The sequence below is a fragment of the Ceratotherium simum genome, chromosome 40, assembly GCF_057802395.1.
Source record: "Ceratotherium simum simum isolate JZ-2026a chromosome 40, ASM5780239v1, whole genome shotgun sequence".
In the NCBI taxonomy this organism is placed as follows: domain Eukaryota; kingdom Metazoa; phylum Chordata; class Mammalia; order Perissodactyla; family Rhinocerotidae; genus Ceratotherium; species Ceratotherium simum.
The window spans coordinates 14,825,292-14,842,628 of NC_141939.1; the positions used below are offsets into that span (position 1 = coordinate 14,825,292).

At 38.1% G+C, this 17,337-nt stretch overlaps 1 protein-coding gene across 2 annotated transcripts in view; it reads left to right on the forward strand.

Annotated features, from left to right (window-relative positions):
* The window catches only part of GCC2 (GRIP and coiled-coil domain containing 2), a 50,681-nt gene extending 34,094 nt beyond the window's left edge, over positions 1-16,587 (forward strand). For both annotated transcript variants that reach the window (XM_087426334.1, XM_087426335.1), the window contains 5 exons: positions 1,944-2,161; positions 4,536-4,730; positions 5,765-5,904; positions 7,946-8,147; positions 14,915-16,587. In XM_087426334.1, coding sequence (XP_087282460.1) covers positions 1,944-2,161; positions 4,536-4,730; positions 5,765-5,904; positions 7,946-8,147; positions 14,915-14,985 — 826 coding nt within the window. In that variant the 3' untranslated portion in view covers positions 14,986-16,587. The remainder of the gene's footprint in view (positions 1-1,943; positions 2,162-4,535; positions 4,731-5,764; positions 5,905-7,945; positions 8,148-14,914) is intronic.
* The last annotated feature ends 750 nt before the right edge of the window (positions 16,588-17,337 follow it).

Consider the following 17,337-nt stretch of genomic DNA (forward strand, 5'->3'; position numbering starts at 1 on the left):
ATAATACATGCCTAATCTTATGCTAATCTTAAAAGTGAATGCATTTTGTTTTCTTGGTTTTTTAATCTTTTAGCACTGTGATTTATGTATGTTGATCATGTAAATCAAAAATTTCAGGGAAAGTCTACCAATTTTGTCACTACCTATCACTAGGGTTTACCGTGAGGTTAGCTTATATGTAGTGATGCTTACTTGCTATTTACATCAGAAGCTTTCAACACTTATTCTTTAATCTAAAAAAGTTCTTGCAAATTATATTGCTAACAAAAGCAATCAGTGCAAGCGATGCCTCTGGAGTCATTCAGTCAATGTGTTTTGAGCACCTGCTATGTGCCAGTCACTCTTCTAAGTGCTGGAAACTGTTTACAGCATTTTAGATATTTTTAGGGGTCTCCCTCCCTCTTTCTGAAACATTAAAAGCTAAATATTGTTACTATCTGTGCCCCAGTGTGAAAAAATAGCCTTTTCTTTATATATTCTCTTCTTTTTTAAATATCTTAATATTCATACTTTCTCTGTATGAGATTGTAAAAATGGCTCCAGAAGAATGATTAGGCTGACTAGCCAATATCTGCACTGCCTGGAGGACCCAGCCAAACCCCCCAGTGTCAGCTGGGAGAGAACAGTAAACTTCCATCACCACAATTGTTCCGGTTCCAGGTGGGGGTTCAAGCTTCTAGCTCTCAGTTAGGTAAAGTCAGAAGTGTCATTGATACCACCTGAAAACTAGAAGCCTTACCTTAGCTCCGAAATGTAGTTTTTATCTTCCTTAGAAAATGGTGACTGCTGATGGTTCTTCCTTGTCTTTCTTGGTAGATTTTGTTTGGACAAAATGCTTGTAGAAAAATGCAGGTTTGAGGGGTAGCATATACACTAGTATTCTCTAAACTCATAATATGAACTTGACAATTAAGATACCTTTTCTGAAACATATGGTGTTTTTATTGCGTCTCCCTTTAGCCACTAAATCTTGTTTTAGAACCTTAGGTGGTGTGCATACGTGTAGCACACAGAAAAAAGATCTTGGAATGCTACATGCTAAACCGTTAACAATGTTTACCCCTAGAATTGAGATTTTACACTGCAGGAGAGGGGAGTGAATAAATGAGGGCTCTGACATTTTTCTGCAATTGGTTTCTTATTGGTTGAATTTTTGTGAGAGTGTATTTGTGGATCCCTTTCATAAAAAGAAAAGGTATTTTTTTTTTTACTAAAGCCCAGCATATAAAACATCAGCACTACAAGTGAACCGTTAAAAATAGCAGTTCCCAAATTGTAGGTCTACTGGCTAGTGTTGGGCTGACTACATATAAATCAATGGAAAACTGCTAAAAGTAGGCAATTCCTAGGACCACCTTTGGAAATTCTGACTCAGTGGCACTAGGATGAGAACTAGATGTCTGTGTTTTTAACAGGGTACCCCAGTGATTCTGATGTGCAGCGAGATTCAGAAACAGCTATAGTAAACCAAGTCTTGTGTTTCTGAGTTTCCTGTTAATTGGCTCAAAAATGGTTCAAAAAACTTCCTGTAAGGCTTTCTTTATGAATCTAAAGAAAGTGTTCTTTTTCATGTTTTCAGGGTAATAGAGAAAAGATAGATTAATCTTATATTTATATGAGCTACCACATAAAATAATGTGAAGAAGAGGACTAATTTAATTATTTTATGCTCTAAATATAGCCGTATTTTTTAATAAGCCATGAAGGAAGTTCCTCATCTGAACTATGGAACACAAAAAATGATTTGAACTAGATGATAGCCGGTGTCATTTCTCCCCGAGTTGTTACACAACTAAGACCGTTATAGACTCATAGGGGAGAAGTTAATTCATGCATTTGGTAGACCTCTGAGGGCTAACTCTTGCAGAACCCAGATGAGAAAGGCGGCGTCAGCATCTAAAGTTGAAAGATCTCATATGAAGTAAGTTCCTCTCACCCTTCAGGTTGTGTTCAGTACAATCAGAGAACATGATGATGAAGTCTGAACATGCACAGACTGTGAGTCAACTGACATCCCAAAACGAGGTCCTTCGCCATGGCTTCCGAGATCAAGTGCGACATTTGCAGGAAGAGCACAGAAAGACAATGGAAACTTTGCAGCAGCAGCTCTCCAAGGTGGAATCTCAGCTTTTCCAGCTTAAGAGTGAACCAACCGCAAGAAGTATGTATGTACGCGTGGAAACATTAGTTCTTCACATTCTCAAGTATTTATGTCACTTAAATACATTCTTCACAAATTCATAAGAAAATAGAAAATTTACCAGGTGACAATCAGTGTCAGGTCTGTGGTTAATGAATTTTGGATTTGCTTACTGAGAAGATATTTGAACTATCTGAACCCTTGGTTATATTTACAGCAGCCTATATAACCTCTTAGAATACTGATTTTCATGTATTTGTTACCCTCCATGTCATAAGAGTATTTCCTTTTCTCTGACTCAGATGTACTCTGTCCATCTCATGACATATGTCCAAATTTCAGTATTCACTGAATCTCTTTGGTGTTCTCCATTGTTAGTCATCAAATATATCTTTTTTAATTAGAAATATTAGAGAGCGAGAGGCTTAGAAACACTCAAGCAGCACTTAACTTTTAAGATTGCTTGGCTAATACAGCTTATTCCCTTTCAGATTTCTAATTGGAGTTTTAGTTCAGCCATACCCAGTAGCTTCCATTCTACTTCCTGGAAGAGATGGGAATGTCAGCCAAGATATTTTAGTATTAAATAGCAACTTTATACTTGATACAGTCACGCGTCGCTTAATGACAGGGACGCATTCTGAGATATGTGTCATTAGGTGATTTTGTCATTGTGCGAACATCATAGAGTATACTGAGGGGCAAGAAAATTTGCCACCCCAAAATGTGTCTCTTTAACGTGAGGATTATTTTAGGCTGATTATTTTTAAGAAACAAAAGGCTCAGAAAGTTTTTCTTGTTGCCTCCCCCTTAACTGCCTAAGAGAATTCAGATTAAAAAATCTGTTTCCGGAAGTGAGCTGTCCCCTTAGAATAACATGACCTAGGTGGTAGACAGGGAGGAACCTCGAAAAGCCTGTTATTGGGCTCCCCTCTGTGTTGTTCTGTTTCTGTGTAGCCAGACACTTGTTTTCCAGACGTTTACTCCTTTTCACTACCTGTGAATTGTCTTCCTTCCCTTTGAAGTCCCTGACTCTCCCCACCCCCAAGATCTTCTTTTGTCTTTAGCTGAGGATTGTATGTAAGGTGAGAGCTTTGGCCATACTGGCAAATTACTTGGTTTTCCTGGATTTCTCCCATGTATACATGTTATTAAACTCTTTGTTTTTTTCCTGTTAATCTGTCTCATGTCAATTTAATCCTTACACCAGCCAGAAAAATCTAGAAGGGGAGAGGAAAATTTCTTCCTCCCTTGCAGTGCTTACACAAACATAGATGGTATAGCCTACTACACACCTAGGCTATATGGTACTAATCTTATGGGACCATCATCATATATGTAGTCCATCTTGGACCAAAACGTCGTTATACAGTGCATGACTATACTGTTTCCTTTGGAAAATGTTGTCACCAGGGCTTGGCAGCTATGGGGCATTCGTCAGGGTCAGAAACCAGCTTCAAGGAAATTTAACAAATGCCAGGAGTCATCAAAGGAAGTAACCAGTCAGGGAAGGACTGGTTGCACAAGAGATTGTAATCTAGGAATCAGCAGTGGAATAGGCAGTTAGCAAAACATCAGAAACCCAGGCAAGTCCTTCACCAAAGGCAGCCAGAGGGCTCATGTTTGAAAGAAAAGGGGAGGCAACTCATGGAATGGGACATAAGTGAAATTTGAAGTTAAAAGATCTGAGTTAGAATTCTGGTCCCTAACCCAGCTATAAGACCTTGGGCAAAGTTATTTAATTTCTCTGACCTTCAGGTTTCTTGAGATTAATAAAGTAATGTGTTTGAAAGTGTCTTATAAATCTTAGAGTTCTATGCAAGTGTTTATAATCAGCAAGCAAGAAAGGCTTACTTGGGAAGTAAAATTAGATTAGTTCCCTGCCCTGGCTTCTAGACTCTTCTTGCCTGAACACTGAAGATGTGAGCAGGCAGTGATGGGAACCAGGAGAGCAAAGGTTTAAGGGCAGTGATCAACAAGAATGTCTGCTGAGCAGACTTCAGCAAGTGTGTTGTGCCAGAAAGGATGCAGCTATCTGAAATACCTAATCCTCAAAAATAGCTAGAATCTAGTTTTAGAGTTTTACCAATATTGAGCAACAATATAGTCGTCTATATTGTGTTATCTAATAGTTTATCTTATCTAGTTAGTAGCAAGTGATTTATCGCTTCTGCTGAAATGACTCCAGTGGTTAAAAGTTCAATAACTAAAGTTTTAGGGCTGTTTTAGAAATTCTTTCTTTATACACCATTTACTTGTCATTTAGTTATTCAAGTTCCCTACCATATTATTTGACATCCCTAGAATCATTTTAATTTTATTGTGTATCTCTGTTAATGCTGAATCCGTGATTTTGAGCAATCTCACACTTAATCTTTTAAAAAAAATTTAATAGGCCCAGCTTCTTCCCACCAACCTATGAAGAACCTTCGAGAAAGGAGAAACACAGACCTTCCGCCTTTGGACATGCACGCCGTAACTCGGGAGGATGGAGAAGGAATGGAAACGACTGATACTGAGTCCGTGTCTTCTGCCGGCGCTCACACACAGTCTCTAGAGCAGCTTCTTAATTCTCCTGGAATTAAACTTGGTATGTTTCTCTGTTTAAATATGTTTTTCTTATTTAATTCTGTTGTCTTATCTATTAGTGTTACTCTGATTTATTTATAAATACTTCTTTGAGCTACTCTAATAAAATTTCTTTCAGTCTTCTACCCCTTGTTTCAAATGGAAAACTTTCCTGCAGAATGAAACCAATTTTTTTTTAAATAAAATGCTAGTCCTGCCCTAAGCTTGAGCCAGAAATAAATGGTTGGAAGTTCTATCATGGTATTAGAAAGTAGGATAAACTATTCTCTCACTCTTCTAAGAAACTGGTCATTTTAGTTTATTCCTCTTGATGAAGTAGTAGTGCTAAATTTGCCTTATTAAATTTAGTGAGGTTTTGGTATGTTTTATTCTTACCTGTAATGAATATTAATGTTCGTAAGTCAAGGGGAATCTGTTTGTCATCTTTCTGAAGTTGTGGTGTGGATAGAAACTGCAGTCCTGGCTCCTTCAGGCGAAGTTAATAGTGATGAGATGGAGGCATCGCGATAGAGTGACAGCAGACTCCAGAGTCACGCTTGGCTTTGTGATTGTTGCCAAAATTACTTGTTGACTTTCAGCCTGTTCCTTCATCTGTACAATTTGAATAAAAATACCTACCCGACCTCATATAAAATTCTTATGAGAAGCTATGATATAAGTGATCAGTAAATGTTAATTCTCCCCTCATTTATAAGTAAAATGACATATGCTCTTGGGACATTAATAGATAGAGGAGGATGAGTGATGAAACCAATAAAATGGTCTATAAATGCAAGCCTAAAAAGTTGCAGAATTGGAGCTCATCGAACTCATATTCAGTTAGATTACATGCCTTACAACAGAGCTTCTGTCTCGTTTGTGTTACATTCAACATGTAACCTTTTAATTGAGATAGCTGAACAGAAGACTGGCAAAGAGAGTGGACCTGTGTAATATGGCAGAGTAAAATATCTATACTTAGATATTTTTCTTATTTGGAATCTTCATCTGTAACCTCTGATTTTGAAAATTAATTATTGGAACAACATCTTGCAGAGCCTCCTTTATGGCATGCTGAATTTACCAAAGAAGAATTGGTTCAAAAGCTCAGTTCCACTACAAAAAGTGCTGACCACTTAAATGGACTGCTTCGGGAAACAGAAGCAACCAATGCGGTCCTTATGGAGCAAATTAAGGTGAGGTCAAAAAACCGCTACCAAGAAAATACCCTGCACCAATTTGGTTTTCTTGACCCTCTACAGACACACACACACACGCACACACACACGCACACACACACACACACACACCCCTAAGTTTAAAAATTCTCATATCAGGCACATCCATAACGTCTTGATTCTTTATGACATTAGATTCCTGAAATTGAGAAATGTTAATTGCTTTTATGTCTGTTATGTAAAGACTATTTTCATTCCTACTTTTTCTAAGAAACCATAATAGATTTAGAAATTAGACAGATATTCACAAGTCATTGTTCTACATATGCTTAAATAAAACTTAAATAAATATGGGTCCTTAAATTCTAAACATAAACCATGGGGCACTTCTCATTCAAATCATTCAGCTGATATTTATGGCCCTAAACTGCTTGTCACAGATTGTGGGTGGAGATGGCAGAGTATCATAGCAAGTTTTTCCTATTTATTTTGTGTGTATGTGAGGAAGATCAGTCCTGAGCTAACATCCATGCCAATCCTCCTCTTTTTGCTGAGAAAGACTGGCCCTGGGCTAACATCCGTGCCCATCTTCCTCTACTTTATGTGGGATGCCGCCACAGCATGGCCTGACAAGCAGTGCATCAGTGTGCGCCCAGGATCCAAACCCCAGGCCACCAGCAGCAGAGCGCACGCACTTAACCCCTACACCATGGGGCCGGCCCCAGTTTTTCCTATTTCAAGTCAGCACTAGAAACGTGTAGGAAAAAGGTAGATTGTGGAGCAGTTGAGGATTTTACAAGTGAAATATTTCCATTCTGGCTGGCTGATGAGTCACTTCTCCAAATGTAGTTGTACTACTTACTGAGCAGTTCTCATGAGCCAGGCCCCGGGCTTTACATGTATTATCATAATTAATCCTCGTAATCACTGGAGGAGAGAACAATTGAAGCTGATAAATGGTGGAGCAAAATTCAAGCTCTTGTCTGTCTGAAAAACTGTGCCATGCCTCCCCAAGTAGATTGTCCTACCTCTGTGCAGGGGCACCAGCTGTTCTTGTCAAATTAATTTTTTTAATGCTGAGTTACTCAGTTATTTACAGTAAATTGTATATGTCATGATATCCCACCTCTAAATATTTTAGTAAACATCTCTATAAAATAGCATTTTCCCACATAGTCAAAACGTTATCACATCTAACAAATCACCAATTAGCCCAGTAAACCTAAGTGACCATACAAATGTTATATTTCCACAAGTTTACATTCTCACATGATTTCTTAGACCTTATTGTCACTTTTTTAAATGACCCTAGGTTTTAGGACAGAGCTGGCTAACTTTCCTGGACTAAACCTAAAATGATAAAACATAACAATATTTTTTTGTTGTTTCAACCCAGAAATCTTCCTCAAAGACTAACATCCTGCCATCTTTTTCATATCATCTTTTCCCTATTTTTCTGGTAGTATTTTAGATTGTCTTACATTCCTGAATTTTCACTCTATCCTGGACTCGACTTTTCTTTTGGTTAAGTGCTGTTCATCATGTAAACATAATTTCACTGTAGACAACTTAAGGGCCTGGGGTTCTGGGCTCAAGCCAGGGAAGGGGATTAGTGGTGGATGTGTAAGTTTCCTTCAGCCCCTGCTTTCAAACTCTGGCTTGCCGTGCTCACAGTGTGTCTTGTCCCAGAGCCCTGAGCCCACTGGTTCATTTTCTGTGGAGAGTAGAAGGTGGAGCATCATGGTATTAACCTGTGTAGACTTCACATCAGTCCTCATTTTCAGCCCCGGTTTCCATGCTACTCTGTACTTCTGAGGCTGAGGCTTCTTGGTGTTTCTGTGGGAAACTTGGGAAGCTGCTGGACTGAGTCACTTTCACTTCCCATCTTCTGGGAATTTCTTGATAGTTCTCATCTACTTTTTTCTCCTTTCCTAGTCTCTCCTTTATTGTCATTTTTGGGGCATTTCAGGGATAAGAGAAGAAAAATGCATGTGTTCAGTCTGCCTTGTTTAAACAAAAGCTCCTAAAACCCATTTTCAACTCATTACTCTAACATCAGCTTCTCAAAAGTGAAATAAGAAGATTGGAAAGAAATCAGGAACGAGAGAAGTCTGTAGCCAACCTGGAGTACTTGAAGAATGTCCTGCTACAGTTCATTTTCCTGAAACCAGGTAGTGAAAGAGAGAGGCTCCTTCCTGTTATAGACACAATGTTGCAGCTCAGCCCTGAAGAAAAGGGAAAACTTGCTGCAATTGCACAAGGTGGGTGAAGGAAAGTCTTACAGCTTTTGTTTTATAGCTTACATTAAATGTTGGCCTTGTGGCTGAGACTTTGTGTGTGCTTACAATCTTTTTCATGACACTGTGACTTTATAACTTTAAAACTTTGTTCATTTGGAAGAGTTCTATCATATGTGTAATTCGTGACTAGATTTGAAAAGCTGACTTTTTAACATTCTCAGGCAACTCCAGTGCATTTATATAATTTTAACATGCAGCAAAATACAATACAGTGTTTAGTTTGATCTTCCAGTTCTTTGGAAATTGGATTTGTAATCCTAGCGTTGAATTCTATCAAAGAATGTTGGTTTTTTTAATATCATACTTTTTTAACATGTGTTGGCTTGTTCTCTCCTTCTTCTCTCCTCTTCATCTCTTCCACCCCCAAATAGTCTAGAGACAACAGAGTCATATGGCTTAACACTTGGTCCGTATCATATCCAGCAGTCTATTTTTCCAGGCATCCGCAGCTTTGAAGCTGTACTGTATTTGGAGCTTAGATTTTCATGTCAAATAGATTTAATGCTATGATTTCATAAACTCCTTTAAAGTGTTTCACATACAGCTGCTGTAGTATCTTGATTCAAACTGCATCTTAAGAATCATGGTTTCATTTTTGTTTTAGTTTTAAAACATTTTTAAGCATACAGAGAGAATACTGTAATGTCCCTTGTGGCTGTCACCCATCTTTAACAATTTTCAACTCATAGTCGGTCTTCTTTTGGCAGGAGTAGAGATTTTAAAGCAAATTTCACACATGATATGATTTCCCCAGTTAATACTTCAGTGTGTATTGGACTCCTCTGTCATCTATCCCCAGCTCCTGTTCAGTGTTCCTGGGTTATCACAAGTGTCTTTTTACAGTATCCCAGATAGGACACACACATTGCGTTTGGTTGATGTTCCTTAAGCTTTGTTTTGTTTTGTTGTCTATAGCAATTCCATGTTCCTTCTTGTAATGTGTCATTTATTAGTTAAGGAAACTAGTCATTTGTGCTGTAAAAGTCATATTCTGGATCTGGCCCTTCAAGACCTTTAACTTGTTCCAATATTGCCTGTAACTAGGATGTGAGATGTCTGATTAGATCCAGGTGCAGTTGGGTGGGATGGAAGACAGAAATCCCTTACAGGTAGTGTTGTGTACTTTCTAAGACGTCATATCAGTAGGTCCCAAATGTCTGGTTGTCCCACTTCTGATTGATTTAGCTCATCACATTGGTGTTCTTTAACATAATCCTCTGTCCCCTATAAATACGAACTAAACTGATAGATTTAGAGAGTGATCCTCAAAGTTGAGCGGATATTGAATCATCTAGCACAATTATTAAAACTGAAATTGCTGGACCTTACCCCACTTTCTGATTCACTAGATTTAGGGTAGGACCCAAGAGTTTGCATTTTTAACAAGTTCCCAGGTGATGCTAATGCTCTGAGGACCTGCTCTGGCAACCATGCCTTGAGAATCCCTGATCTAGAGAACTGATATAAGTCACGTTTAATTTTTTTTTTTTTTTTTTTTGCAGGAATACTTCATAAGTAGTACTGGTAGTTTCTTTGAATCTGTTTTCTACAATACATCTTTCCAATGATGAGGGAGAAATGTTCTTAACACTGATAGTAATCTCAGTTCTGCTAATTGTAGAGTACATTACCTTAGCCACAATAGCATTTTTGTCACAAGATCAAAAATAATACATCATGTACATTTTTAGTAAAATAGTTATCCTAAATTATCAGTTTGCTTTTATATATTACTTATTTATTCTACCAAAGGTAAAACTATTTTTTTCATTGTAAGATTAACCAAGACTTTAGGAAAGATATATGTATTTTTAAATTAAAACATAATTGTCAAGTTGAACAATGATATGATCTCAAAATATTGAGCACATCTAATAGTCCTCTTGTAAAAGCCCAGCATGTTTAATGTAATGTAGATGTTACTAAACTCAAGTGACTCCTGTAAGTTGAAGGTCCATTGATTAAAAGATCTCAAAGAGACTACTCTAAGGGTCCCAATGACACAGAGATCATTGGTCATTCCACACAGGATATATATAGAAGTTCATTAGAAACCCAGAACTCTGACATGCTTTTGCTAAGTCCTGTAAACATGTAGAAAATCCCCACTTATTAAACTTAAACTAGTTTACTTTTCTTTTCTTTTTTTTTTTTTTTTTTTGCTGAGGAAGATTCGCCCTGAGCTAACATCTGTGCCAGTCTTCCTCTATTTTGTATGTGGTTCACCACCACAGCATGGCCACTGACTAGTGGTATAGGTCCACGCCCGGGAACCGAACCCAGGCTGCCGAAGCGGAATGTGCTGAACTTAACCACTAGGCCACAGGGCTGGCCCCCCTAGTTTACCTTTTAAATGTTATTCACTTCTAATCTCAAATCTGTGTAAGCAAATAAAAGAAAACTTATAAAAATTAAATTAAAAACAGTTACGGTCTGGCAGCAGATCTAGATGTGGCTTAAGAGAGAATGGAAAATAGGTCAGAAGGAATTAGAGAAATTCAGAGTTCAGCGTGGAATAACAAAAAAATGAAAAAAACAGAAGAGTGGGTAGTAGACCTGGAAGATAGAATGAAGACTTTTAACATATATTTAATAATTAAAGTTCCGGAGAGGAGAGAAAAAAATGAGGTAGAGACAATATTTGAAGAGAATGGCTGAAAATTTTCCAGAACTGCTGAAAGATATCCACCCACAGATTTGAAAATCTCAATAAAATTTCAAGTAGGATAAATAAAAGGAAGTCTACCTCTATTCACACAAAAGTGAAACTGCCCCCAAAAGAGGATGGAGAAAAATCTCAAAAGCAACCAGAGAAAGAACACACATCACCCCATTACCTTTAAAGGAATAACAGATGGGCTCACAATGGACTTCTCAGCAGCATTGGTGGAATACTGTCTTTAATGTGCTGTAAGAAATAACTGCCCACCTTGTAAAATTATTTTTCAAGATCTTTTCTGATAAACAGAAACTTAAAGAATTTGCCTCCATTGGAAATTCTCAACAATGTACTTCATGTCTAAGGAAAGTTTTCTAGGTGGAAGATCGGAGATGCAAGAAGGAATGTCATGCAGAGGAAACTTGTCGCCATACTATAGATATGGGTCCTGGGCCACACCAGGGACATTTCTTTACCAAGGCCCTGAAGATAATAACCGACATTCCACATGTGTGGGGTGCCAGAAGAGAGGATCTAAGAGCAACTTTTCCTGACACTGAAAGGAATAGGACCATAACAACAAAGAACAAAATACCTCTTGCCTCCTTCATCTTCTCTGAAGCAATGTTTGTGATCTCTGATTTTGTGTAGTTTATAACAGCATTTTTTTATGCAGGTTGCTAACCATTAGTGGATAGTGAAATTAATTTGGTGGATCACATCCAGAATTTTTGTGTGTGTGTGTGTGTGTGAGGAAGATCAGCCCTGAGCTAACATCCATGCCAATCCTCCTCTTTTTGCTGAGGAAGACTGGCCCTGAGCTAACATCCGTGCCCATCTTCCTCCACTTTATGTGGGATGCCGCCACAGCATGGCCTGACAAGCGGTGTGTTGGTGTGCTCCCAGGATCCGAACCCCAGGCCGCCACCAGCGGACGGCGTGCACTTAACTGCTACGCCATGGGGCCAGCCCCCAGAATATTTTTTAAAAATAGAATAAGGCAAACAAACATCAGCATACATTGAATCTAGTAAGGGTAAGAATTGTTTCTTGGAACTGTCTAGGTATGTGTGGATGTTGGTATCTGTCTGACTGTATCAGCTCCTGATTTCTCTCTCTGAGTGTGTGTCACAAATATTTGAGAAACATTAGCTTAGGCAATAAAGTAGGTTATCCAGCTCTGACACATGACCTCAAACTCCTTATAATAAACACCCATTAAAGACACAACTTGCACCCCAAGGAAAGTGTCATGAGCTGCTCAGAGCTGCCTGTTGCGTCTCTGTGTAAGGTAAAACAACATAAAGTGCCACATTAATCCCCAAACAAGTAACATGAAGAAGACACTGCTAAGAAGTGTAGATTGTTGCTCTGCTTCAGTGTAAATGTTAACTCACCCTGCTCCCTGCATATCAGATCCCAGCACAGTTCACAGATTGCATATTTCTTTTCTACTTGAGATACAACTTGTGATGTCAGCTTTGCTCCCCAAATAGGTTAGTCATGTAATATCTCTCTATGCAAAATTGGGATCTTAACTTTGCTGCTCAAGCAAGAGCTGAAAGTTGCTTCTCTACACCTTTACTCCCCAACTCAGTTATAATTTACAAAGCTCTATGTTGTTACTTGGTATACAGCATATACCCAGGTCTGATACTCTTTAGAAGTAAGTAAAGAGGAAGAAGGCCAAGAACTCAATTGGAAAAAAGGCTAAGACTATCATAAGCTTTTTTGATCATCTCCAGGCTGGCAGGAAGAGAATGCACACTCACTGACTCACTGTAAGTGCCTGATTTGATTTGCAGAGGATATAGAACGTTATCAGAAGAGAACAATTGGTCAGGGCAGGAGCAACTGCACCCTTTCTCAGCAGGGCTTTTCTCTGGTCCCTGTTTACCTAAGGAAATGAAAAGCTACCAGGAATTTTGTCTGCACAGGCTGGGGTCCTGCCATCTGAGAACAGAGCTGCATTTTTATTGTGTTCTAAGACTTAGAGTATACCATTCATTCCAGATGAGCATACAACGTCTCTGCATTTTCATTTAGGGAAATGTTTACAGTCACCCGGCTCTCATTATTCTTGGGAGCAAGGCTACCTTCTCTGATGGGAGAAAGCAGAATCAGTGCCAGTTGTGCATTCCTTAAGAATATCACTTCCTCCAGCTTTCTAGAAGCTCATCTCCATGCAGATTGTGGAAGACAGACTTGTAAAAACCCTCCTGCCCCCATGATTCCCTCCTCTAGGCATTCATGCCTTTTTGTAATTCTTTCCCCCTTGAATGGCCAGTAGGCTGGCCTGGTGACTTGTTTCTAACCAGCAGAATACAGCAAACGTGATGGGATGTCACTTCCATGATTAGGTTACAAGAGATTGGGACTTCTGTCTTGCCAGCAGACTCTCTCTGCCTTCTTCATTTGCACACTTTGGTGAAGCAAGCCTCCATGTTGGAGAGGCCCACATGGCAAGGACCTGAGGCCATCAGTCCAGCAGCTCTTGAGGAACTGAATTCTGCTGTTTACCACATGAGTTTGAAAGTGGATCCTTCTCCAGTTGATCCTTCAGATGAGACATCATCCCTGGCCGACACCTTGATTGCAGCCTTGTGAGAGACTCTGAGAGACCCAGCTAAGCCCTTCCTGGTCTCCTGACACACAGAAACTGTGAGCTAATAAATGTGTGCTGTTTTAAGCTAATAAGTCTGTGGTGATTTGTGATGTAGCAGTTTGTAACTAGTACATGGATAAACTAGACAATGAACAGAAAAAGAAAAGAAAATGCCTTGTAAACTATAGAATTTCTCCATTTAAAATTTTGAAAATACTTTGCACAAGATCCGACTGTTGTACATACATATATCTGAAAACACAGAAAGGTGTCTGGAAGGGTATATACTAAATTTAGTAATGGTTGCTTCTGGGGAAGGGAGGAGTGAGGGAAAGGACATATAATGAAAAGAGATGTTCACTTTTTTTTAAGGTTGTAAAAGTTTGAAATCGTGTGTATTAATATACAAATCATATTAAGGAGAATACAATAAAGGAGACCTTTTCTGAAATTTTCTTGGAAGCCCAGAATTTTTCTGAACTTAAGACAGCATTTATTTGCATTGATCATAAAAAATAGAAACTGGAACACTCAATATAAACTGATACAACCACCTTGGAAAAGTTTGGCATTTTTTATAATGTTAAACATATATTCACTGTAATGACAGTCCCACTCCCAAGATATTTTTATCCAAGAGAAATGAAAACATACATTCACACAAAAAACTGCACAAACCTCCTGAACATACTAAAAACCACTGAATCATACATTTTAAAAGGGTGAATTTTATGGTATGTGAATCACTTCTCAATAAAATTTTTTTAATTAAAAACCTATGCACAAATGTTTATAGCAGCTTTATTTTAAATTGCTAACAACTGGAAACAACTCAGATGTCCTTCACTGGGCAATGAAGAAACAAACTGGAGCAGCCACACAGGGAAGACCACTCAGCAGTGAAAAGGAAGGAGCTGGTGGTCTGCACGGCAGCACCGGTGGTTCTCAGGCACGCGGTGCTTGGTGAAGGAAGCCAGACTTGAAAGGCTGTATACGATGTGATTCTGTTCATGTGACTTTCTGGAAAAGGCAAAGCTATGAGAGCAGAAAACGGATGAGTGGTTGCAAAGAAGTGGGGAAAGGGCTGGCTTAAAAAGGGCCTGAGAGCTTTGAGGTGTGGAAGTGCTCATACTACACCTAAAAAGGATGAATTTTATTGTAAGTAAATTAGACGTCAGTAAACCTGATTTTTAAATGATTAAACTGTTGTTTTGGGTTTGTTTAGTTTTGAGGTTTACCATAAATCTATTGGTTTTAGATTCTAAGTTGTCATATAAAGGCTTATGTTTTAAAAGAATGTAAAAAATTCCCCTTATTGTCAGAAATACTTAGTTGTGCCGGGGAGTTTATTTTGGAATTGTCTGATAGAGAAAGACAAATACTGAAAGTTCAAGAGTGGATTCATAACGTCAAAGTATGGTGTAAGAAGATTAACTTTTTTTTTTTTTTTTAATCTCCCCAAAGGTGAGGAAGAAAATGCTTCCCGTTCCTCCGGATGGGCATCCTATCTGCATAGTTGGTCTGGACTTCGATAGATTGGTGGAAAAAACATTATTTATTAACCAAATAGAATCCATTTGGCAAAAAAGGCTCACATATATTGCTGTCATTGTTTTGTCAGAAAGTGTGTGTATATATTCACATCTACATGTATTTGTACAATACCCGTGTCAGATAGATTTTAAAAGTCTCAGGATGAAGGACACGTACAACAGCCTGAGGTCTTGGTATCAGCCCCCGGCACTTGACTCTGGGCTCTCCAGGCTGCTGCAGGTGAAACACCAAGAATGAGTTCACTCCTTCTTCTCTGGAGTCTCAGCACCCGCCTGTTTCTGGGCAATACTGTGAATTTTCAAGTTAAACTAAATTTTGGGACCCTACCAACTGGAATTTAGGCTTTTAAAATAATGTCACAAGACTGTTTATTGCAGGGTTAGACTTGCAGATAGATTTTTAATAGTTATAAATTGTTAAAGAAAATTTGTTAATGAGAATATGAAGGAAAATGCTTTATTGGTAAAGTTGGCATGTTTATTAAGGGACTATAAAGTAAATATGTTGCAGTTATAAGTTAAAATACAATTTATTTAGTTATTTACTTTAAAATGAACTGTTCTTTTTTTCCCTAAAGTATATTATCTCAAAACTCATTATGTTGTCAGAAGCCCTAGTACTTGCTGGTATAACACTGAATATGAGTAGGCCCCACATTCCCTTGGGGTGACTTCATGGTGTCTCTCCAAGCTCATTATGGATCAACTACTTCTAAGCTATGAGTCTGTTTTGAGAATTCTCTCCATCTCCCCAAATAAAAATTTATCAGAACCTTGACTATATTACTCAGCATTATATCTAGGTACGAAACTGGTGCTTTCATGTTTCAGCAGATAATGTCATTCCATACGCTTCCGTCAGAGGGGATCTTAGAAAGACACCCGAAAGCGCAGAGCTACATTCTCACAGTCATTGAGAGTACCTCGCGGTGGTGGCATTGCCTTTGATGCCTCTGAATATATTTTATTGACTAGATCAAAATTGTGTTCTTAAATCATAAATTTGAGAGTTCTATTTTTAATATTTGTTTGTTAGAAGATTGCTGCACAGTATGTTCTATGAATTTCTCTTAAGCCTTCTAATTTATATTCTAATTTTAAGTCTCAGCTGGTGAACTGACTTTGTACTTTGGTTACTCAGAACATTGGTTTCCAATTTAATTTCACTGAAATTTGCTGCTGACATGTTGAGTTTGTTCTTTAAAAAATCTCATATATCTGTCTTTTCTCCTGTTTTAGAAGAACAGACCTAACTAGTGAATGTATTAATGAAAATGCATCTATTTCAGAGCTGACTTTAAAAGATTAGTTTTCACTTTATAAACTGTGAAGATGAGCATGCCAGCAGCATACAGTGTACCTGTAATAGTCTTTAAATAAATTTCATTTTCTCAAGTCCAAGCCTTTTTGAAGTCTATGTAAACTTGTTTTGAAATATAGTCTCTACTTATGAATGTAATAACAAAAATGCCTTTTTGCATGATAAATTATTACTTTGATTGCAAAAGGAATATTCTTTCATGGTTTCAGCAATGAGAGGAAATGTAATAATTTTAATATTTCTATTAAATTTGTTTAACTGTATATTGTTATGCCTAGTCATTTTATGTTAGACACTGTCTCTTTGGGGTTTTAAATTAGTTCATGAATTGGAATTGCAAATTACTACTGTCTTTAGACGTTCAAGACCTAGAATATCAGGTGCTTGAGAGAACATAACTTGACCTTTTGGTATGCGATGGCGTAGACTGTGGTACCCACTGTTCCTCACATCTGCCTTCTAACTGAAGCTGGAAGCCACGCTCAGCCTTCCTTTGGGCACTGCTCAGGTTCCAGCCTCCTCTGAGATGGATGGCATCTCTTGTGTACAATGAGCTTTAGTTATGCTTCAAGTGGGGTAAGATGGAGAATTATATTCCGATGAACAGATTTTGGCAGAAGTGTAACAACTATTTACCAGCAAAGCCAAGGCTTGCTAAAGGCATACAGTGCTTTGTGTTCTTTTTAAACCACTTGTTAGCTGATGTGTAGCTGGAGATAAATAGTAATGAGGAGGGTGAAGTTTCCCATAAAGACACGGTTTTGGTATTTGGTGAATGGCACAGTGCACAAAAAGTACTCATACCATATGATTAAATCAGAATGTAGTGGTCACAACCTGTCTCAAGACTCTTCTATTTTGCTTTGGTATCTGAAAATCAGCTATTGCTTCAAGATAAACACCAAGGGAAACCTGATACAAGTTTGCAGATCTCTTTGAGCTGATTTTCACCCATGAGTGTTAAAAACCATTTGGTTATTTATGTATAAGTTAATAATTAGAAGGAAAATCTT